The sequence below is a fragment of the Conger conger genome, chromosome 11, assembly GCF_963514075.1.
Source record: "Conger conger chromosome 11, fConCon1.1, whole genome shotgun sequence".
Lineage (NCBI taxonomy): Eukaryota > Metazoa > Chordata > Actinopteri > Anguilliformes > Congridae > Conger > Conger conger.
In genome coordinates, this window is record NC_083770.1 from 29,131,589 (window position 1) to 29,157,168 (window position 25,580).

Consider the following 25,580-nt stretch of genomic DNA (forward strand, 5'->3'; position numbering starts at 1 on the left):
AATTGCGATTAAACCTCGGCTCGTTCAGTTCCTACTAATTGCTTCTCCTTGCTTTAGTAGCAACGGTTCTCTACTGCTGTGGGTATGCTTCTGGAAATTAAGCAAAACTAACCAACCTTACTGGAATACATCAAGTCTGTAATATTGTCCCTGGGTGCTCATTCACCTCATTTCTAATGTCAGTGCCAGCATCCTGCATCTCTGTCTGATGTTTGTTTTTGCACTGAGCAACTTCAGCAATTACATTTAGCTGGCTTCATAGTTCATAGTCATTTTTAAACCATGTTAACCTGTAAGTCACATGTATTGAATGAAATGGTCACCCAACAGCAGTGGACATGAATATAGCATGAGAAGCATATTTGAATGTCACTCAAATACAATTAGTAATAGCATGGACAAGCTTAAAAACAAAATCAAACCCCTTTGCGTGGTATGCATACGGTTAGATGTATGCATGGGTGCTTAATAACCTTACCAAAATACTCTCAATGTATCTGATAATGAAGTGATTAAATGAATGGCGCCTGGTTCTGTGGAGAAAAGGCTTTGTTTTGGTTTATTGCTTCAGACAGAAACATTGCTGCCAAGGGACACAGGGGATGACTTTGTTTCTCTGATTGTTAAATCTGGTATTACTCACCCTGGACCATTGGGGTTTTCATTTATCAAACTGAAATAGCAGTGCCTTTGTCTCCACTCAACAGTACCTCTGGAGTGCAAGCATGCTTGTTTTTTCCTGAGAGAACAAATCTCATCTTGGTTTCTATAACTGACCAATTGTATCATGTTTTTTAGCAGTGTGCTGGGGGTTTGACCCAGATCCTACTTTATTCGTTACATCTTTCCATTTCCAACCATTACGACTTCATCATTTGGACATTTGGACATCCATCATGGACAAGAAACCAAAAAACTTGATAATATTTTAAAAATACATTCAAGGATAAAGTACATTAAAGCTGAATCTGACCGTTGTGTCTTTATTTAGCAACAGCCTATAGATTTAATTGAATTTTCACTACTGTACGCTTAATGTTCTCAAAGAGTTTGCTCTTGTTAATGGGCAGCATTTGGTTAGTACTGGTACATTTTCTCAATGTTATAACATTGCCACTACATTGCAGCAACATTGTGAAAACATTTTGTGCTATCTGGGTTGATGAGTTTGGATAGGGGTCAAATGTGTGATATAAATCACAAATCCTCCACTGATTTGTAAATTGTTGTCAGGGTGATTTAGAAGGCAGCAAAAAGAAATGATATCATCCCCCAGTCAGGAAGGGGAGAGGACACAGAGAGTGTAATCACACAACAGATTGCTCTTAATGACAAGGTCCAACCTACTCTGATGGTGATTGCAAGAATTTGAGACATGCAGCGTTTTCTTTCTTTTTTCACATACACAATCCGAGATAGAAGTTTATTTCTGGCGTCAGGGGCCACCTCACCACACAGCTGCAGTCAGTTTAGCTTCATTACCCATAATTCATCAGTGTCATTATTGTAGCTGCCTGCCACACTGATCTGATAATTTAATCAATCCTGAATGCAAAAGCTATACTCACCCATAGCGATGCTAAGCATTATTACATTATTGGTTACATTACTTGGATGTAAAAATGTATTTTGACCTGCATAAATGTGAGATAGGGCGGCACGGATGGTGCAGTGGGTAGCACTGCCGCCTCACAGCAAGGAGGTCCTGGGTTCGAATCCCCGTCGGCCGGGGCCTCTCTGTGCGGAGTTTGCATGTTCTCCCCGTGTCTGCGTGGGTTTCCTCCGGGTACTCCGGTTTCCTCCCACAGTCCAAAGACATGCACGTTAGGCTCATTGGAGAGTCTAAATTGCCCGTAGGTATGAGTGTGTGAGTGAATGGTGTGTGTGCCCTGAGATAGACTGGCGACCTGTCCAGGGTGTATTCCTGCCTTTCGCCCAATGTATGCTGGGATAGGCTCCAGCCCCCCTGCGACCCTGATCAGGATAAGCGGGTTCAGATAACGGATGGATGGATGGATGGATAAATGTGAGATACCAAGTTACCTGACATGGCATTTCTGCATTCAAAATACCTTCTTGTGAAAGAAAATGTGGATAAAATGCTGAACTTTTCTTGGTGTGCTCGTATGATGATGCAGACCACCAGTAGAAATGGTCAACTCAGCTGCGCTGTGCACCTGCCAGTAATCAAACTTGTGACCTGAGAAATTCTATAAATTGTCTGTGAGTGACTGTTCTATTTGAGTTCAGTTTATAGAATCAGTACTGTTCTAACATAATTCCATTGTCAAGAATGGCTTAAATATTCTTCATGCACTTAGTAGCAATTTCACCTGCTGTAACCCTGAGCTCTCTAGTAGATTAAGTGAGTGCAGCCCCCCTGGACTGGAGAGGGGAGAAGCCCACTCCCAGACAGGGGGGCTGTTTTTCATATTTGAATGATCATTCATTTTGACATGAATCACAGCCGTCTCTTTCAACACCGCCATCTGGCTGTGACATGAAATCAATGGTGCTGTTTTCAGGACCCCATGACTAAAGATATCCTCCGACTAGTGCAGAGATGAGCAGACATATAGACATACTGTAGGTTTGATTCAATTGCTCCAGCCAGGAGTAACCATTTCTTTTGGTTGTGCAGGTGGCAATAATGGCATTGTGCTTTTAGATGTCAGGGAAATGGACGTTCATTATACTCTTAATATACTTGTAGGAATAAAAGGTTACTGAAATATGGCTCTTCTTCTTTTTTGCAGTGGTGGACTGTCGAAGCATCCTAGAAGGATTGCAGAGGTTCTCAACCACCCCCACATACCTCCCTGTGAACTATCAGGTGCTCAACGCTGAGTCCTTCTTCTTCCTGAAGGAGGCCAATCAGGACATCATGAGAAACTCAAGCTTGCAGTCACGCACCGAGCCATTCTTCATATACGAAGCCCGGAAGATGCCTTCGGTGAATGCTAGCTATGGGCCCCTGTCGGTGGAGCAGCCTGTGAACATGGAACTCCTGCAGAGCCCCAATGCGTTTGTGGCCTCCTCCATGTTCACCTTCAACTGGAAGGTGCAGACCTTCATAATCAGCGACAGGATCTACCTGAGCAAGCCCAAGGTGCAGGTGCTCTTCTACGTGGCCGGCCGAGACTGGGACGACTACAGCACCATCGCCAAGCTTCCCTGCATCAAAATGTTCGCTTTTCACGAGACCCAGGAGGTTCGGGGCATCTGCCGTCTCAAGGGGGAGTTGGGCCTGTGTGTAGCGGAGCTGGAGCCCCTGGCCGGCTGGTTCAGCCCACCCAGCGTGGTTCCCGGGCGGCAGAGGACCCCCGAGCTCCCTGAGGGGACCCCTGTTGAGCTGTACTACATGCTGCAGTCCTCTGAGAGTGGGGACTGTAGCGCAGACGACTCCCGGAAAGGCAACTCCATCCGCTCAGACCAGGAAGGGCTTTTTGGCTCCTCTACATCCACGCCCATGAAGAGAATAGGGAGTGTGCGGCTATACCAGAGCTCCGCCAGCATTCCTCTGAAAGAGCAAAGGCTGGATAGTAACTTCATGGTGTTGCTGCCCTCTCGACCCATCAGACAAAGGGATACTGTCACCGCCTACCTCACTACATCCGCTTTCTCCACTGTGGAAATGTTCACCCTTAGGTAAGTGGCTGTGTTTCCAAGCCTGCATAAGAAGGAAAAGTCCTGTTCCTATTTTATATTGAGAGGGGACAGGTGCCTGGTTAGAACTTAGCCCATTAACTTATTTGCTTGACTAAAGGTGCAGGTTCAATGCAGTCAAGTGTTTGAAGTGGACCAGAACAGACCCATGATACCCCCCTCCCCATCCTCCCTGGTATACAATCACCACCACCACCTCCCCCCTCCCCATCTGTGTTTGTCTGCATTTCACTTGCTTCTCATATGGTCATGTGTCACTTTGTTCCTCCACTTCAAGCACTGAATATAGTATATATAATATGAAGTGCACTTGAGTGTGGAGTGAATATTGCTAGTTGTGGACAAAATAGAAAACTGTTTCCCTTTGTTTCTATATCTCACACTGTGTTTCTGAAATGAGATCAGTCCAATAAATAAATGGGAAGGCACTTACAGTAGCTAAATTTTTCAGAGCTTCTCTGACTGGGAAAATTAAGAGACAAATGTCTTTATTCACAGGAACTCATCTGATTCATTGAGCTCTGGGTACTAATTAGAATGACACACCACCCCCCGCCCCCACTCAGTATTTGCAATTTCCAACCACACATGCGCTTGACTGGTCTATACACTCACCGAGCACTTTATTAGGAACATTTTTACTTTAATAGACCTATTTAGTCATATGATTATCTAATCTGCCAATTGTGTGGTATGGCAATGCATACAATCATGTAGATACAGGTCAGAAGCTTCAGTTAATGTTCACATCAACCATCACAATGGGGAGAAATGTTAGAAACTGCTGATCTCCTGGGATTTTCACACATACTAGTCCATGGTGCAAAAAGCAAACAAAAAAATCAAATGAGCAGCAGTTCTGCAGACAGAAATGCCTTGTTAATTAATGAGAGATGTCAGAGGAGAATGGCCAGACTGGTGAAAGCTGACAGGAAGGAGATAACCAGACATTAAGTCTGGTTGCAGTGGTATGCAGGAGAGCATCTCAGAACACACAATGCATCATAACTCTTAAGTGGTTAGGCTACAGCAGTAGAAGTCTAAAAAATAAGTCTAATAAATACCTAATAAAGTGTATATAATATGAAGTGCACTTAAATGTTGAGTGACTGCTGCTAGTTGAAGACAAAATAGAAAAGAGTTGACACTGGTTTCAGTATCTCGCACTGTGTTTCTGAAATGGGATCAGTCCAATAAACAAACTGGAAGGCATTTAGCTCAATTTTTCAGAGCCCCTCTGACTCGGCAAATCAGGAGACAAACGTCTTCATTCAAGGGAACTCATCTGATTCATTGAGCTCTGGGTACTAATTAGAATGTGCAGATGAGACTAAGTGATTTAGATAATTAACACACAATGCAAATGAGGATGTAATTAATTAAAATGCATTTCCATTAACGTAATGACTGCAAGCCTGATCTTAATCACAGAGGGTGAAAACATTTGTAAACCATAAGAGGTGCTATGACAAGGGGTCATACTAATTTGTCAACCTGTGCACATTCAAATAACATAAAAGCCTCTCGGATTGTTTTCTGCATGGTACAATACAGATGTTTGAGGTGAATAAGTTTAATTAAATTCATACTGTACATATTATTTAGTATATTATTGTACAACTTTAAGTTGTTTTGACTTCTTGCTATAGATATCTTCCCTTCTGCTCAGGTGGATGTTTCAAGACAAATTCTTCAGAAAATAACTTACTTGCAAGCTTGCATACATTATGGTATCAAATTAAATATATATATATAAATATATATATATATATATATCATCATATATATAAATATAAATACAAAAATGTCTCTGTAAAATTAAATCATTTAGAAAATGAATATTTGGAAATCTCAAATGTGTTCTTTTATACTAACACTCACAAAAAGGGTGTCTAAGACTTCTGCACAGTAATGCATTTATCTTTTATTTAAATCATGTTTTAAGTGATGCTTCTGATGATGACTTCAGCCTTGAAGTTATCTTGGGCTTATACAGATTAACATGTAGATCATTCCATGTGAAATCAGTTGGAAAATAACAGCTTGTCCTTCATTTTGATATTAATGTCAGTTTTATTCTTTCTTTTTGCATGTGAGAAAAAGTCTTATGCTATATAGGGTGCCCTCTATTTAACCTTATTACTATGTTTTAATCTTATTTTTCATGTCTTTGAAAATGTCTTTATCAACACTGCTTCCCCTTAGAGATGCACACATTAGTGTTCTTTTGGCAGCGCTCAAACGCCACGCGATCAATAGTTTGTGTAGCCAGCTGAGTGTCGCTGATATGAGCAGGCCTGTGGTCTTGGGTTTGAGAGTGTGGCCAGGTGATAAGCGACCAGACTTAAAAGGGCTTGGATCTCTTCACTGGTACCGTTATAATCCCGCTCCAATTCCACGTGCCTGTGTTTATCGAGATTGGCACCCTTCAGCCCTGCCCGGGCCAGGACTTTGTATGGAAAGTCCCCATTGGGACCCAAAGTCAGCTAACAGCACCCACTGTACAATTTTGTGATGGTTGTTCTTGCAGTGTAGTTTTATTTTGTGTGTTATTGTCTGTTGATGGTTCAACTGGCCAGTGGTCCAGCACCCTACTACAGTACTAACCAATTTACTGTACAACAGCTAATCAATTTATCAGTCATCTACTTTTGAGGCAAGAAACTTAATTCCTCAGGGACAATGTTTCAAGTAGTCTGAAGGAAGGGTTCTATGACTGAGAATTTTTGATGTGAAATTTTCCAGTACCGTTTACCGTTTTGTTTACTGTTTCTTACCCTTTTCTTGTATAAGTTTACTTTTGTGCCACATAAAAATAAATGCTGTTCTGCAGACAGAAATATAAATGATACAATAGTAATGATTTGCATACAGTTAATGTATGATTCCTACTGTGTTCCTACTGTTCCTTAGTGACGTATTTGGCATACTGTTTGCAGAATCCTGTTTTGCAAAACAGCTATGGCCAATGGCAGTTTGATAGGTGCTAAAATGAGATGACAGAGTGAACCATGTTTGTTTCATGATTCCTGAACATGTATTTATTGTAGTATTATTTGTTGACCTGAATCTCACAAATAATAAGACAGCTTCTTAATCATGAAAAAGCCTCATAATTTAGTTATAACTAAGGCCAATGATACCACATTCCTGTTTAATCTCATTCAATACAGAGACACACACACAGCACACAAACACCCTGTTCCCTAAGGCTGGAGATCAGAATACTGTCTGGTATATATATCTCTCTGCATAGCATAGAATAGAATATTTTTTTCCTGGAGAAAGTAAAGTGGCTATCATACAAAAGATTTAGTTCAATTACGTAAATTACATTAAGAAATACAATTACAGAAAATGCAGTTTACATTACTATTTTTACAAAATTAAATGGCCATAAATTACAAATAAATACAAAATTAAGAAATCATGAAATTCTGTGCTAAATCAGAAAATTAAATGAAACATTTAATTATTAAGGTTTGTGTTTCAATAATGGTGGACTGATGTGACATGAGTCTGTTCTGTTCTCTCCTTGTTTTAAAGGACAAGGGCTTGGGTCTTTTACCTTCAGGAGGAAAATATGAGGAAAGCCTTCATTGTCTGATCAGTTGCTATGTAGACAATGGCCCTGAGAGGTTCACTAAATTGCTCTGGGCAGGCCTTACAGCAGCTGGTTCAAGCCCTGGCAGTCACCGCACTGGTACTTCCTTTCAACCGCATACCAGGTGCCCTCAGGTTATCAGTACAAACTATCCCTGGTTTACAGCCTAAACTGAACAGACTTGTTGGAGGTCTGCAGGTCACTTCAGAGAAGTGCACGCTCTTCTGCTGCAGTGCTCCTCAAATTGTGTGGCACTGTGGTGACTGGAGATGTGCAATTGGTGTGAACTGCTTCTCCCCTCCCTGCACCCAACCACCACCCCATTCTCAGAACGGCCTTCCCATGTTTACTCCGGAGGTGCACATTCTCTTCATTTTGCACTCAATAATTAATTATCAGTTTGCGAACTGGGAAACTCATTCATAGACAGTGTTTTAATTCATCTCTGCCCAGGCTGGCAGCAAAAGCAATCACAGGTTGCCTACAGAGAACAATCTTCCTTCTTCCCACCTCACGCTGACTCTTAATACTTTACCTCCTATGAATTCATGTTTATGAATGAATCAAATAGAGCTGTGCTGTGACAGAAGCAACAATGAAAACTCATTTTGATTCTGCTAATGACCAATCATGGGCACATATTCACGCCTGACAGAAGTTTTCATGCAGTAAGCCTCTCTTGATCACTTGGTGATGTGCGGGAAGAATATTAAACTGGACAGATTCAAGGCCATTTGCACACAGTATGTGTTTTCTGTGAAAACAACTTGGGTCACAAGCTTACTATAGCAAGGACAAATGCATTGATCCATCCATGCATTGAATTTGGAATTAAGACTTGTTTTACGTGCACAAATGCAGGATGATGTTAATATGCAGATATGTATGATAAGAAGGATTATAAAAGAGTGGGCTTGGGGTTAAACCCCTTTCTTACCATTTTCTTTCATCAGCATCTCTTTGTTTACACTATATTACATCCATCCGTGAAGCTGTGTTCCACTTGTACTTTCATGGACAAATTGCCTCAATGTTCTTTTCTATTCAATCCCATTATGATGTCTCTGACCTCTGAATAGCCTTTTTCCCGACTGTTTTGACTTGCCATTGCTGCCCTGGATATTTCCCTGGTGCTCTGCCTCCCATATTTGTACTGTAGTATCCAACTGTGCTATGAATGTCAATCAGAGGAGACCAGATGCCCAGGTGGCATTGTTTTGACAGTTCACCTTGCCACCAGAAAGAATTATGTGCAGATCTTAATTGCTCACCTCAAGAATAATTTGTAGGTATTAGGAGCAAAGGAGCTCTTGTTTAGATGCATTTTACTGGAGCACTGCAGTTAAGCAGGCTGATGATGTTGTTGAATTAAATCAAAGTTAATGAGTGTTTTTCTTTTTGTGTGCTTCACCAATATGTTTTATAGCAAAAATGTTGAATAGATTATTATATATAATCCCATTGACTTTATTGGTCAGTTTGCATTCCAGCCGTGCCAATATCCACGATATACGCATGGCTAAATAGACTGTTCACATCTTTTAATATTACGTGTTTGAAGATTTGTAACCCAAATTAACGTAACGGTATTATCTTGCTAGTATCCAACCAAAGCAAACCAAAATGAGTGATTGTGAAGTGTCCTTTAACCTTCTCAAGAATTTGGAAAGGAGTAGGAACTAAAAAAATGCACTTAAGGCAACATCCTCGAAATAACAGCAAGACCACCAAACCCCGACGATGCAAACGATGACTCATAATTATGAATGCCTGGTCTGGAATACAGTCAAATTTCTCTAAATTGCTTGCCTTTATTTTGCGAGATAACATGAAAAGCTTCTTTTTTTGTCTCAGCAACATTATTTTTTCTTCCATTTTTGTGCTTCAGTTAATACATTTGTTTCTTAACAAACAACAAATTGTCCATAGCTGCGTAGGCAGACCAGAATTATGTTTTTCTTTATCAGGTTTCATTCTTCATCTCTTGAATAGATTTCTTGCCTTTGGTTTTGTGGTTTCGTGTGGGAAAGAGCTACACATAAACATCACTGAGACAACATGACCCACTGAGGGCAAATTCCGCAGGTACTTGCAATGTAAACTGAGGAGGACATAGTTCAGAAGGACCAAAACACATGCTGTCTCCTCTTTGAATCCTGCTTGATGCCCTATTGCTTCATGTGTTTCTGTTTTCTGGAACTGAGAAAGTTGAGCAAAATGCTAATTCCAATTGGTAAGAAATTGTACTTAAATGTACTATTGAAAGCTTACATGAAAAAATTAATACTGTCTGTAGCTGCCATAGTTAAGTGGCTAGCTTGATAAAAAAAAACTAATTTACAGCATTTAATGCAATATCTTTCATATGCAGACTTTAGATGATAGTCAAACACTTTACACTTTGCAATCACAGCTAGATTATAAAACCCTGCTGTGTGGTGAAAAAGTTCCAGAGGTGGAGAAGTCCTGTGTACAGTACTGTATGTCCAGAGCAGTCTCTAGACTTGTGTGGGCCCTAGGGAAAAAATAATTTGGGCCCCACTCCAAAGCATTTGCGTATACTGAGATTTAAAAAAAATCGATTTGTCAAAGGACGGCGAGAATGTGGGGCCCTGGGCGAGAAGGCAGGGTCCTAGGTACAGGACTTAAGAAAAATAGTTTTTTTGGAATCACTGTAAAACTGTAATTCAGATTGTTACTAGTCAGCGACTTCCATTTAGACAGGTGTATAAGAAAATCATGAAGGAACTAGAACTAGAGCTGTAACTGAAGCTTGTGCGGCTAAGGCTTTGCTTTGAATTACTCTTTTTTTAATAATATAGAGAAAAGATGAGCAATTAGCAAGTTTTTATGTAGAAACTATAAAGTTTTTACATCTGATGCGTCTTTGCCTTGTGGTGGCAGACAGTCCAGTTCTAGTACAGAGATGGATATACAGTAGGGTCTTGGGTGATTCAATAACACAGTGGAGTGTGCCGTGGCAGGCACTCAATGAGATGGGGCATTATGAAGTAATTACTGCGGGTGTTGGCTTTTCAGAAGAGTCTATGCTATCCACACAGTGGATTACTCTTGTTTGTGCATCTTCCGCTGATACTGCTCAGCTGTCTCAGCACAAAAGGGGCTTTAGAGGCACATATGAAAGTGGGTGCTGATGGACAGGCCTTTTGATCCTTAGAATTATAAGGTTCTAACTGACATTTATGATAAAAACGATTTAGTGTCCTTAATATGTTGTTTATAGGGCAATTTGATACTATATTGATATTGCACATTCAGAGTACCTTTAGGGTGTATGTCATTTTGATCTATGAAGAACTGCCCTGCATTTCAGTTTCGCTGTGTTAGGATGTGAAAGCCTTGAAGCTCAATATTTCAACACTGCTCAGAACACAGATAGATAGAGCCATATAATTCCATGGTCATGATTTTACAAAAGTACCTTTCATAAAAAGATTGTGGAATTGATGTCTCTATTAGAGTAATACACTAGCTGTGATCTGTATTTTGGAAAGTTTGGTTTTTGTTTGGTAATGTTCAGGTGAGAACATATAATAAAAACTTTGGCAGCCCTCAGCCAATTTGCCTACCTACTAACTAAGTATTGGCATCGGTATCAGACTCAAAAAATCTGTATCAGTTGCCCTCGATTGTCTGTGCCATGAACAGTTAGTAACACATTAAGTAATTCCTCAGATCTGTGAATAGCTTACAGAGCACCTCTTCTGATGCAAAATACATCTTGGGTGTACATGATATTGAGTGTTCAAATAACAAATCTGTTGCACCACTATAGCATTACCTTTGGCCCACAATTGGCTCTCGAGTGGTATGCTCTATGATGGCAATTCCTACAGATCTCCTCTTGCCATACACATTCATGACTGAGCACTGGGACCCGCAGTTCTGTTTTTGTCTTGCAATTAATGCTATGCCAGCATTCCTTATATTTTCTTTAGATCCTGTCACCCTTGGGCTGTGGGAAGGGTGTGTATTCTCACTGCACATATATGGAGTGATGAGGTTTGCATTACATAGCAGAAATCAATTAGTCCAGTAAGATCTGTTAAGACCCAATTGACAGTGCTCATTGGCTTAAAGATGGCCTTCCAAGACACTGATCAGACCTATTGCACTACCAGCGTGAGAATCCCTATATATATCTCCAAGTGTGTCTGTTGAACCTGCTTACTTATTTTAGTACTGCCAATATAATATTATTTTAAATGACTGGAAAGTGCACAAACAAAAAAGCCTGAGCATTGGCATACGAACAAATTCACTGTCGTTCCTGTAGAGTGTCCTGTACATTTTGCAGTCCTTGGCTTGAGACCAAAGCAATTATCTGCACTTCAGCTGTATAGAGAATCTGCACTTTTTTGTAGCGCAGGTCATCACAGACTATTGAAGTTGTAACAATGACCATTGTCACACGGTCCCGTAAGCCATCCGTTTACTTTGACCTTGAAAAGTTAAAAAAAAAGTCCTGCATTGTTAACTGGTGAGGCAGGCTGTCTCAAACCACTACAGTACATGCAGTGTGGGGGTGCAATTGTGCAACTGTTCATACTTTTAACCCTGGATGTATGCAGAATATTTTCAAGCTGCTGAGAAGTGCTTGCCATGGTGTTTATTCGTTTTTTGGACTAACAGACACACGGATGCTGTTTAGGAAAGTAACACATACAGCATTAATTAACCTTTGTTTCTTTACCATGTGGGTATTGAACAGGTTCTGTCTTTGTGTCTCGGAATGAGCAGTTATTTCCATTTGCTCAGATGTTCTTTCAAAGATCTTGACATCTCAGAACCATTCAATCATACAAGTCTTTTTGCCTGCATCGTTAATCCGATCTCTTTGCTCTACTTGAGAGCTGTATGTCTCTCCACAAATCTTGACCTAAAATCTATAAAACTGGTGCACTGGGGCTGGTGTGGCAATCTCTCCAAAAATAAATGCACCCTTTCTGCCTGTGAGTCTGTGAGTCTGATCCAGTCAATCTCGGATTTTCTTCTTTTTTTGGTCCTATTACTTTGGAAAAAATGAGATTATTCATCATGCAGGAGCGCTGCACGAGACACATTGGACAATATACTGTAGATATTCTTATATTATAAAAAGGCTTTGTTTTCTTCCTGATATTTTCGGGGATGCTACAGTAATCAGGGTGACCTACTGTGTAGACAGAGGCCATAGATATCACAACCACACTCTTAATGAGACTCAATTTCGCTCAGCGACAATGGGCTGAGGCTGTTTGCCAGAGGGACTAATCAGACTCTTACAAACTCTCATGCGTACTCCAGGGGCTTACGTTGTCTGTTGGATATACTATATGCAGCATTGCTATGCTCAGCATCAGCTGGGATCACAGCCCTGACAGGATTCATTTCTCTGCAGCAGCATCGAGGGCCATTAAAGGCACTTCTCTGACATCCCGGGCAAGCGGACCCTTGTTTTAGTAATTGGTGCTTCAGTGTCATTATCGTGGCATATCTCACTTTTAACTGGCTGGACTGATGTGGCACTTTGAAGGTTGGACTAGCTGTAGTGGGAATTAATAGAAATAATTTTAGCGTGCGTCTGATCCAGCTCGTTAGGTGCATTGTGCTGTTTGACTGACTGCACAGCGTCAAGGTTTTTTTTCTGATGGTGGGTGTAGCAGCACTTACATTTCTCCATAGTAATAGCACGGGTGGGGGGGTGTGAGTCATTCACTGACATCATTGTGACACAGGTGGCTGGTTACTGCCCACACCTGTAGGCTGTGCTGTTATTGCACATCCGCTCTCTGTTCTGTCGGTCAATACCCCTGCTGCTACCCCACAGGGTCCTGTTTAACCGTGGCTTGAGCCTTCCCCTCGGCACTGTGTTAATCTCTATTTACAGTGTCCAGTCTTCAGGATTTTTAGAGTGTTTTTCAGCGACTGTGTTTGTTAAGGGCTGGCGGGCTTAGAGGGATATATTACTGCAGGTCACGCAGACTTCTTTTAAAATCCCTTACACCCCCTCAACAAGGAAGAAGGAACTGTAAATGGCATCCATTAAGGCAATCATTAAAAGCAGAGTGAATAAACTGCTTGTGCTGACTAAGAGTCTACAGTCAGCATAGCTCTCAAATGTTCAGGCTATATACCAAGATTTCTACAGCTTACCAACAATATTGCTCCGTTTTTGGGACCCACCCATTCAGTGAATTTACTCAAAAACATGCATTTTCAGCAGGTTGAACATCAATCCTGTAAGTTTGGATTCAGCCTGCTTAATTAATATGAAATTATTTATTATTCAGTATAATCATTATGTTTAGCTTTGGAGAGGATCAGAATTGAATGGTTGGTCAGGCATTGTGCACCTTTTTTACTGTATTATGTCCTAACAGTGTCAGGAGGTCATTCTCGATAGTATGGGACATTCTGAACAGCCCAACGTACAGTGCAGTAATGTGCTCAAAGAAGAATAAGCAAAGGATGCTGAAGTTAATGGCAGCGATGGAGAGGCAGATCAGCAGTCTGCATGTTAGGATTTCAGAAAGCATCTACATCGTTGGATTTGGTTCATTATTCTGTAATGATTCGTACTTTTCTTCACCCCATGCATTGTTTTGCCTCTGAGGAAGTGATGCTTAGTAAGGTCTCTGACATTATATTAAACACTCATGCAATTACTGTACTGAGAATAGCATTTTTCAGAATTTCCTGTGACAGACGGCCCTACTCCTCAGACTGCACCATGGCTCCCACTGACCCTCTTTCCATCCCTGCTCTTTGTTTTGGTTTTCCTGCATCCCCTAATGGTAAAGTAGTGTAAAGAAAGGTTAGTTGTATTGTGACATTTACTTTTGTTTACAATGTTTTATGTTGCTTTGTTAGGCAAACTTTACAGTTATTAATTATAAATGGGCCTTGTGTGCCTTCTTGATGATATTGCACTATTGTATTCCTGAGCGTACTGACGTTCTCTGCATTTGTCACACGGATCGGAGCGTCTGCATAGTAATTGTAAGGCAATAATTGGGGTCAGGCAGTATCGCTCACAAACAACGCTGTGGGAATGGGGAATCTTTTTTTTGTTATAGTGCTGACGCCCAATTATTCACTCACCTTGATTGCTGATCTTTTTTCTCTTTTTTTTAATTTGACAGGAACAGGGCCCTTTCCACCTGCAACATTTATTGAATGTAGAAACAGAAAACGTGATGGAATCTCTCTTGATCCGTGTGCTCTGGTTCTGCCTTCGTGGGTGAAATTCCCCTCACGTATTTAGTAACCACACCGTATGGATGAGGGTGTGAGGTGTCAAAACTCTGCAGCCTTTTCTGCTGAGCTTGCCTATTGGAATTTAGCTTAATAAGACCTTACCTTTTTGTTAGCTGGCAGATTGGACCACACAGTCGTCAATGCCTGGGCCGATATGTCACTTAGGTCCCGTTATCAAATAATCCTGGTATTATCAAGCCTCGGAGGAATTCCTCTCACCCAGGAGGAACAATGCATTCTGCTTGAATGTACTGTTACAGTACTGCTTGGCAGCTTCTTTTACCTGCTCTAAGGATGCCTGTATCTTTCTGCTGTTAAACAGAAACGCTTTTATCTATCTTGTGTAGAAGAGAAACATTTACAGTACATGCTATATTTAGTATCTATCATTATAAAATGGGCAGGACAAATCAGATTGGTTCTTAGCAGTGATAAAATAACTATATATCACTGTAATGAGTTCTAATTCTTGTTTACAGTTCTATTTCAAGCAGCCACTCGAGTCAAAATGAAGGCGATGCACGCCAATCACCTTGCAACAATGTTGCCCTGAATTTGCAAGCAAGCAGGGATGCAGAGCTACACACTGCCTCTGCTTCCTTTGCTGCATGTCAGGCTGAACAACGCCCTTTAGCTGTGATAAAATATATATATACAGTAAATGGCTGGCATTTATATAGCACCTTTATCCAAAGCGCTGTACAACTGATGCTTCTCATTCACCCATTCATACACACACTCACACACCAACAGCGACTGGCTGCCATGCAAGACTCAGCTCGTCAGGAGCATTTGGAGGTTAAGTGTCTTGCTCAGGGATGCTTCCACACACCCAGGGGCAGGATCGGACCAGCAACCCTCCGACTGCCAGACGACTGCTCTTACCGCCTGAGCCAATGTTGCCCATATATACCATATATACCATGAGTTATTTCTTACCCATTAATATTTTAAGAGAGCAGATGGGCTGAGTTCTTCCTTTAGACCAGGGGTGGGCAACTCTGCATGCCAGTTTTTGTTCCAACCAATGGTCAGTACTGGATCAGTAAAATCTGTAGGAAACAACTGCACTCTGTGACTATAGCTGGTGCTTATACAAATGACTAAGATGCAGTAGGATTGAGCTAATTAAATAATTAAGAGCAGAAGTTGCCACAAAATCCTGAAACAGATCGGAACTTGCTGTGCTCCCCTATAAATACAGATGCTTTGTTCATAATTAATTTGTTCACCAAATGTGTGAACTCAGGGTGGCATTATGTTCAGTAATAGACTCTTTGCCTGTCCCACATGGTCACATTGCAATAGCTTGACTAAACGTTGAAATGTTTATGATTTAGTTTGATATTGTATCTCAAAATAAATTAGCATTGCTCAAAACTACCAACTACTACTTGTCTGAAACAAAGACGGACAAAGAAAAGAAAGCTTTAGCTTTCTTATTTAGCAACAGTCATACTTCTCAGCAGTCATACTGCTCAAATCTCACAAGAAGCTGTCAGGCAATTTATTGGCTCCTCTGCAACCACCTGGCATGCATGAGGGGGCGACATGGCTCAGGCAGTAAGAGCAGTTGTCTGGCTGCCGGAGGGTTGCCGGTTCGATCCCCCGCCCGGGCTGTGCCGTAAGTGTCTCTGAGCCAGACACCTAACCCCCAAATGCTCCTGATGAGCTGGTTGGTACCTTGCATGGCAGCCAATCGCCGTTGGTGTGTGAGTGTGTGTATGAATGGGTGAATGAGAAGCATCAATTGTACAGTGCTTTGGATAAAGGCGCTACATAAATGCCAACCATTTATGCAGCAGTTCATTGAACCTAACCCCTCAGACCGGTGCTGTTAGTCCATAATCCATTCAGCCCTGGAGATGATGATCCTCGTAGTCCCCACTGAGGCCTGTCCAAAAGTCAGATCTTCCAGGCTGAGCCACCATAACCTGGAATTCATCATCAAAATGCTGATGTTTATGTTTATAGGCCTGGCCTCAACCAAGGTCAGGCCAAACTTACTGCTCTGGTGGGAGGACCGGCCAGATCACAAACCCAACAGGACTAGCTCTGTCAGAGTATTCCACACTCTACTCCTACTCTATATCCTAACTATTATTTCCCCATGCTAATGTAAAAGATGCTGTTCCCTTACAAAATTACCAAATGGCACAATTTCTGTAATACGGTTGTTTGAATACCTAGTTTGAATGTCAGTTACAATAAGAGGAGAACTGCATGGTATTTTGGGAGATTATTGTTTCAGTCTCACAACATAGACATTTGTGTTGCAGTGAAAATCTCTACAGAAATTGACACTGTATTTGAACTTACTCACAATTCGTCTGATTACGGTGGGTTACAAAATACTACATAAGCAGAGGGTTTGTGTGTGGGATTGCAGGTCTTTTTGGTGAAAAGTGGTATATCAGAAAGCCATTGTAAGCATATAAAGCTTGAACGTGGTTATTATCTACACCCAATACATGTGCGATAATGTCTTAGACCCACACATTTAGAGCTTTATCAACCTAACCCTCATTATTCCTTGAGAGTGCACTTTTTTTTTTTGCCAAGATAAGTACCAAACAATTGAAACACTTTTGTGTTGTAGATACATAGATTTCATATGATCTGGAACAGCTTGATAAGGTAATATAAACAAATGATATATAGATTTTTGGGTGATTCTTGAGGTGTTTGCTTGCTGAGGGCTTTACTTTGCAGAACTGGGCTGACTGTTCTTCACCTCGCCTGAAACGTGTGAGCTCTGCAATGTCCTCTGCTTCAGCAGAGTACCCCTCCATGTACCTCATTAGCATTGGTGTGCCCTCGCTCCTGAAAACCACATAATGCAAGGAGCTATACAGTAGAGCTTGTTGGAAGACCTGTGTACTGAACCCTGGTCTCTACTCCACAACTTTGACACATCTCTAAAAGAAAGATTTTGCAGTGCTGGAATATATACACTCAGTGCGCAATTTATACACCAGCTTGTTAATGCCAATATGTAATCAGCCAGTCCTGTGGCAGAAACGAAATGCATAAAAGCATGCAGATGTAGTCATGAGGTTCAGCTGTTGTTCAGACCAAATGTCAGAATGGGGAAGAAATATGATCTTCATATTTGACTTTGACCATTGAATGATTGTTGGTGCCAGGCTGGGTGATTTGAGTATCTCAGAAACTGCTGGTCTCCTGGGATTTTCACACACAACAGTCTCTAGAGTTTGCAAAGAATGGTGTGAAAGACAAAAAAAACATCCAGTGAGCAGCAGCAGCAAATGCGTTGTTCATGAGAGAGGTCAGTGGAGAAAGGCCTGACTGGTCAAAGTTGACAGGATGCATTACAACAGTGGTATGCAGAAGAGCAGCTCTGAAGACACAACACTAAGTGGATAGGCTACAGCAGCAGAAGAAAAATAAGTCTAATAAGTACCTAATAAAGTGCTCACTGAGTGATATATGGAGATACATTGTATTTTGGCTGTGCTCAGCCAATTAAGCTACGTGAGATACCTTATTTGTACACTGTATAAATACAGTTTTGCAAGGCAGATTTCAGTTCCAATATTCTGTAGCTGGTTCCTGAATCCAGGGTTGCCTGCTAAAACTCCTGCTGCTCCCAGCATGTAATGGATACTGTCTCGTAAAACATTGTGAAGATGGCTTACTGTACCTTTACCTGCTATATTCTGCCCCTAATAAGTTTTCCATGAGCTGCAAGGCAATGACAAAAAGCTCTGTAAAGCAATGAATCAACTGTGAAGAGGCAGCGAAAAGTGCTGACTTTAGTAAGGAAAGATGAAATGTTAAAATAGGCTGGTTACGGTAAACATTTGCATTTCTGAATTCAGCATCAGCTTTATTGTCATATCAAATTTATACTCAATGTCAGTACAACTTTTCAGCGTTTAAATTTAATACAAAAGAGGCACACATCAGGACAAAAAGCTGCCCCTGTGTCAGTTCTGGTACACCACAGAGGAAAGAGCTATCAAAGTAGTTTATAAGCCTTAGTACTGCTATATAGGAGGGCCAAGACATTACATTATATCATAATCATTTAACAGGTACTCTTATCCGGAGTGACATACAGAAGTGGGCAAACTCTCAGGAATACAGACATGTGGTATCACCGAAAAGGACAGAGGGCCAGTGATAATAAATATGTGTAATGTTAACCTTACAAACAGCAATTTGTTCGCTCACAAAAGGAAGTACAACAAGACAGATAACCTAGCTTAGCCCAGCTATGCCTACCCCAAAAGGAAATACAAAGAACAGATAGCTAAAAGAGGGAAGCCACTGTGCAATCTAAAGAGATCATACTTCACTCTGCGCTGGAAGATGGGAAGGGTGTCTGCTGACCTGACTGCACTGGAATACGTATTCCACTGGTAGGGGGGCCAGAACAGATAGGAGAGGTGACCTAGAAGTGCAGGTACACTGTGCAGGGGGGAGCAGAACAGACAGGTCTGGTTGGTGTGTAGGAGCTGATGCTCTTCTGAAGATGGGAGCTGTCCATTTAGCTGTCCGATATCCTAGCACCAAGCTGATACAGGTATCCAGTGGAGGGAGGCATACCCATCTGCCTTTCATTCAGTAGGAAAGTGTTTAGTTAACTGAACAGCACAGCAATATGGGCCACAGGCCAAATACATTCTGAACATAAAAAAGCCCCTAACTAACTTCTGTGGTAGCAGAGGCAGTGGGTGCAGTCAGTACAAAGCACTTTCCTCATTAACCTGGTGAAAACAATTACCTGGCTGCTGCTCGTACTGTTCAGCTGAAGAAAATTACTGTCTCACTTCCACTCTCTTTGGACCATTAGAAAGGTGTAGAGAACCTTGGACCCTTTCTAATAATCTTCTCCATTTTAAGAAAAAAATGAACTGAAATCTGAGGGATAGGTAGCAGGCTGATAATGCATTTACTGACTCTTTGCAGGTGGGGAATGGTCATGGCACTATGGCCCAGATTCAGTCAAACCCTGAAGTAATGAAGAATTAAGTCTTTGTTACTTCATGTTACCTTTTACACTGATGCTTTTTCTGATATCTGTTAAACATATTTAGTATGAATGAAAAAAACATTGGGTACTTGTATTAAGGTTAAAGTGCATTGGGGAAAGATTAAATGTATCCCTGTGTAATTTTGTGGAGAGAATCCGTTTTGAGTCTAACAGTTAAAGAATGCCTGTCCACTTAAATGTGTTTTCTGGCCCTATAATCTCAAAGTCTGTTTCTGAAGCATCACCATAGACTATTGATTATGGAAATGATTGCAATCATAATTTGTAAGTACTTTTTTGGCTGCCAGTTGTTACTGAAAGGAGGATGTAATCTTTTTTTGTCACTCAAAATGCCAGACTAGCCAAAAGCTCATAATTGCACATTGTTATGGAAAATTTGATTCTTAAATGTTGAGCAGGTAATTAAAAATTTGCAATGACATTGCAGCAGCTTGCCAAGTGGTGTGTGCCATTTTTTAATAATGCATTTTCAAATTTACTCGAGCAGATGTTGCTCTATCTTCATTCATTACATTTCTGGTTTCCATAGATACCACTCTGCTCTAGCCAGTCACAGGCAATATAACTCCCTTTGACTCCAATTGTTTGTATTTGTGGTTTTTGAAACGGACAGAGCCAACAGCTTACACTGATCAGTATCAGTGTGATTGTACAGAGGAAACCTGGTGTCAAATCGTGAAAAAGCAATGTCACAAAGCAGGGACAGAGACCAATGAATGTAATGAAATCCTGCTCACTCACTGAAAAGCTAGAGGTTCATGCAGTTTTCCTAATTTTATTACATTGCCACACTGCTATGTCTAGTCGGCATGCTTTACACAGCTGAACAAAGAGCCTGATCGACTTGGGGTGATTACAAATCAGCATTTCTTTGGTTTTTGTTTTGTTTTATTTTTTGCTTTTTAGCTTCATGTTTTAGCACAGATTTATCTATGATGCTCCTGAAGTGTCAAACATGAAAATAAACATGAAAAAGAAATTAATTAAGAAATGCACAATACAAATGGGAAAACACAATAACATTTGCAAGAACACAAAAAAGAAATGGAATTTGTTTTATAACTAATAATAAATACTTTTTTATTATACTATTATACTAATATTTTATTATACTCTATGTTCAGCTAAATAAAGAGATACTATGCAAAAATGCAAAAGCTGTGTGAGAGCATCTTAGTGTCTGCTAAATGTCTGGAATGTAATGCAATGTGGAGTAATGTAGTGTATGTCACTGAGGTAGCCAATTGGGTGATGGCACTGACTATTTGGATCATTTCTCAATTTCGCCCCACCGTAGCACAGTATTAGGAAGATATATTTTGAGGGGAAAAATATTTTTGCTACTTCATAATTACTTTTAAACATCCCAGACTGTAATGAAAATGGATGCATTAATCAAATATACTGAAAAAAACAAAAAAAAACTATATTCTGAAAAAATATGAAGAGATTTTAGATGTACACTACACTGTACACTGAAATTTACAGTAAGGTAAGGGGTTTACTGTGAAGATGCTTTACTGGAGGTGGAGGACTCATGTCTCTCTGCTAGTGGCCTAATACATTGTTCTCTTGGGATGACAAAGAAGCAGTATTTGTCTACCTCTGGCAATAAATAGGAGGTCTGTCAGGAGACACATCCTTGTGTACTCTTTTGGAGCAGGAAATTAAGGATAGGGATACCAATGCCAAATAGCAGTTAACACAACCATTACCTTTAGCGGGCGTTATGCCAATTAACTGTCATTAGTGAAACTGAAGTCCCCTATGATGTTTACAGTACACAGGTGTGAAGTTGTATGGTTAAAGATGGAAACGTATGCATATCACATGGCTCCAGGAATGTGTCGAGCCGTTTACTACTCTCCCTTTTAAATCAGCTTCCCAGTGATCACTGCAATATGTCTGCTTTTTTATTTCATGGTCTTGTAAGGAGACTTAGTGTTTTAGAGTCCAAATATAATACTAAAATGCCCAAAAAATGCTAAAATAAGACTATGCACTGATAACATTACTGTTTTTTGTGACAGAACAGTATTTTATAGAACTAATTTAATGTAGAATAGTTAGTGCTCAGAAAAAACGCAGAAATAGTGTACAACTTCAAATACAGTGAAGTACAGTATTTTCCACAAAATGTGCATAGGAATGTAAACACAGACATAGGCATCAGAATATGCCAGTGATGATCCACTCACTGTTCCCTAGAGGTATTGACTTACACAGTGGAATATAATCTTTCAGAAGCAAACTTTATGCAAAATGATCAAATAATTTCAGAATGTTTTAACTTCAGTACGATATACTGTATACAAAGGGCTGCAAGCTTCTGGAACACTTCATCTCATTTTCGAGGTCTGCCTGGCTGAAAGCAATGACAGCCACATTATCTGTATCATAAGTAAAACAACCTCTCTCAAAAAGCAAGAAGTCTTTCTAACAAATAACGTGGAAGGATTTGTTTGACATTCAATGCATGATGTAGCACAACGTGATTACATTTGCTTTCTTCTCTTTTATTTTGCTGAAGTCGGTGAACAATATGTACAATGCCAGTCTGCAGAGGTAACAGGTACTGTATCTCATATTCGTATTCTGGGTCACAGGGCATCAGTGTTGAATGCTCAACAACGGTGCTTCTCTGAGATTTTATCCATACTTATTTTCTTCCTCTCTGCTTCTCTCTGTCCTGGGCTTTTATTGAAAAAGGAATACTGTGCAGCTACTGTGGCATTTTACATGCGCTTCCAAAATTTGTTGGGTTATTTAATAGGCTGACATTTACTAAAAGGTCACGGCCTTTTCCTATTCGTTAGGTGCCTCCAATGTCGATTTTTCACTGTTCAGCAACAGTTTCTAGAATGGCCGACACTGTTCCCTGCTTCACAGCTCCAGAGATAGCCCTATCACAATGGTGGGCTGGTTCCCAGCGAGATGGCTCGGATAATATCACCCTACAACTCACTTCCGTGATCTTCCCAATTTCATTTATTGTGCTGTCCTAAAGTGTGCTGTAGGACTCCACTTGTGTCTCCTAGTCCCAAATGGAGATTTACAGACACCCATATGGGCCAGGCAGCACTCATTTGTCAGTATGCACAACAGGTCCAACATTCTTCTGAAAAACACCCTGCGTAGAGTTAACTGATGCTTTGTGTGAATACAATTTCAATCCTTCCTGCATTTTCTTTTGAATGTGCGTGCATATACCATGGAAGAATAATATCCTTTTGGTACATATTGAATGAAAGTCCAGTGAGACTTACAAAGCGACGCTCCGGCTTTGAGCATGACTCATCCAAGACTGACAGGAAGAAGGAAGAAAGTGAGAAAAATGTCCAGAGAAAAAGCCCATCTTGGACATTTTATCAGTGTTCTCCGCATGACGGCCCTCCCTGGCCTTTTCATCTGGTTACAGAAACGGGAGGCCTCTCCCTGCAGGAGCAAGGTTAAGGATTCATCACTGACCAGAAAATAAACCTATTTGTGGTTGGGGTGGCTGGCCCACTGCTGGGTAAACGAAAGACTAATGGACAGTGAGACTGTGGCTGACGGGCTCTGAAGAGGCTTGTTCGCAGTCACTACGCCTGTCATCCATCATGCCTCCCGCTGATCGGAGGAGATGGCTCTCCCGGGGGATGGAGGAGCAAAGGGCCAACCAATAGGAGGAGTCCCAGCTCCCTGGAACCCCGCCCCGCTTTGGGGTACCTGCTGTCTGGTCAGACAGCCTGGGGAGGCGCAGTTTTCCTAGCAGACACTAGAGGCACTGTGCTTGAGTGAACCACCCTCGTCCCTTTCACTGCTGTCCATTCAGTTAGACTCAATTATGTTTTTATGGTCAGCTAATGAAGCCATTATGTACACTTGGAATAGATGTTCTCTGTAGAATAGAGCAGACATATTTTGGTTTGAATTGATCAAATCTCCATCTCCCATGCTAGAAATGTGCCCATAATTGCAATTATCTTTAAGACCAGCCGATCCTCTACTGATACTCAGTAGGTCCCGACTGCACACATGGCTGAGTCTGGCGACAAGGTGGCTGGCTCTGCTTAATTGCTAAGGCTCAGGCTGATTCCTATTGCAAGATGACTCAGGGAAGCAGAATATAAATGATTAGGTTGTGCACCATTACACACCTCTCTCAGATATAGAGGGTGGGAGGCTCTGTCTCTGAGCCTCCGGTCCAACAGAGACTGTTTCCACACAGGTGTCTGCACTGTCTCTGCGAAAACCAAAACCACGAGACTTAAAATCTTATTTGTAATACTTTATTTAAAAAAAAAGAAGACTAATTTATGGTTTGCCAATAGGGTGAGAAATTTTCACTTGACAAGCAAACAATAACTTAAAACAAGCTAATATTCTCTACTTGAGAGAAAAAAAGATAAGACTTCCACACTCATTACAAGACTAAAATGCTTGTTAAGACAGACTTTTTTTTCTTTGCACTGAATGCAGCTGCATTAAATGGTGCTAATTGAAGCATGTAAAGGGCAGGGGTCAGATCACAGCCATGCTCAATGTGGAGAGGTGGAGGTAAATGCCTGCTAGCAGTATTCACAGTTCTGCACCCCACTGACCCAGGCACACCGCGTTCACTCGTTTACTGAGTGGTCATGACAGCAGTTATGATCTGGGGCCAGCAGTGAGAAATGACCTAGGCCATGAAGTGTAAGAAAGAAGAGAAACTGCTGTGTACAGGGTACAAGAGAGGAGAGAGTCACAGGGATATCAGAGCCTCTTGGCTCGTGGCTCTTTCAATGGCGCAGAAACCAGAACTTCCTATCTAAGACCCAGCATGCACTGCTGTGACTGTTTCATGTAGGTTCTTCTTTACTTTAAAAAAAGATTATTATATTTTATTTAGCTGATGCTTTTATCCAAAGCGACTTACAGTTAATTAGAGTAAGCAGGGGACGATCCCCCCTGGAGCAATGCGGGGTTAAGGGCCTTGCGCAAGGGCTCAACAACTGTGCGGATCTTATCGTGGCTACACTGGGACTTGAACCATCAAACTTCCAAGTCCCAGTGAATATTCCACAAAAAATCTCATTAATTGTTAGCAGGATTTTAAAAAAGGGAAGAGGTGTAATGCTTGTGGGTTAGAATTAGAGACTTGGGTCAACAAATTCCTCCAGCGACCGCAACACTTTCCATATGAATATCTCCAGTTGTTTGAACAGCGCAGCAATCCCTAAGCTTTTTGATGCTGCCTTTGTGTCTATTTTTTTTGCATTCCTGCAACACGTTTAGAGTTAATCACGCCCTTGTGTGTTGAAATGCTATCTTTAATTAAGTATATCCCCTTCAGAGTGACTGTAAAACAAAAATGGAACAAAACAATTGCATGTGTACATGCATCCCTAAACCACTTAAGATATTCCACATGCCTTTTATTTGTATGTTAAACTGACTTTTCGGAAGATGCACTGCAAGAAATGCCAAGTGATTCATGTTGGAAATCGTTTTATTAATATTAATTTATTCAGAGGGATGTTGAACTGGCCAGTCATGCTTTGTTCAAGCAAATACAAGTGTGCTGCATATTTACGCAGCCAGGTTTGTGCATTGCAACACTTTGTAATATTCCTATATCCACTTATGGTGTATGTTATAGTGCTGTGGCAACAGGTTGGTGATTGACAGTGATTCATCATGGCAATAATGAAGGTGAGAGAGAAATTAATAAGGTATGTCATGTTAAAGTGAACGTCAGTCCTTGGGGCATTGTATGGTAATTCCGGCAGGCTTATACAGTAGTAGTAGTAATAATTACACTCTAAAGCCGAAGGAGAAAAAAAATAATTTGTGAAGCGGCCCTCTAATTTAGTCTCTAGCCTCACTGCCTGGTCTTTGCTGAGTATTGGATCCGCTCTGTTTCATCTTCTCCGCATTGGTTCTCGGATGGCTGACAAAGTGCCGCTTCTGCCATTGATCATCAAATGATTAAGCCGCTTGTCTCCAGCGAAGAAAAAACACAAATCTAAAGCGTTATAGCAAAAGAATCATTAGCATTAACTGTGCAGC

The 25,580-nt window shown here is 41.0% G+C and overlaps 1 protein-coding gene across 1 annotated transcript in view; it reads left to right on the plus strand.

Annotated features, from left to right (window-relative positions):
• LOC133139940 (transmembrane protein 132C-like) overlaps positions 1–25,580 on the plus strand; it is a 74,579-nt gene that overhangs the window by 32,652 nt on the left and 16,347 nt on the right. The window contains exon 2 of the mRNA XM_061259431.1: positions 2,757–3,648. Within this exon, the coding sequence (XP_061115415.1) occupies positions 2,757–3,648 (892 nt within the window). The remainder of the gene's footprint in view (positions 1–2,756; positions 3,649–25,580) is intronic.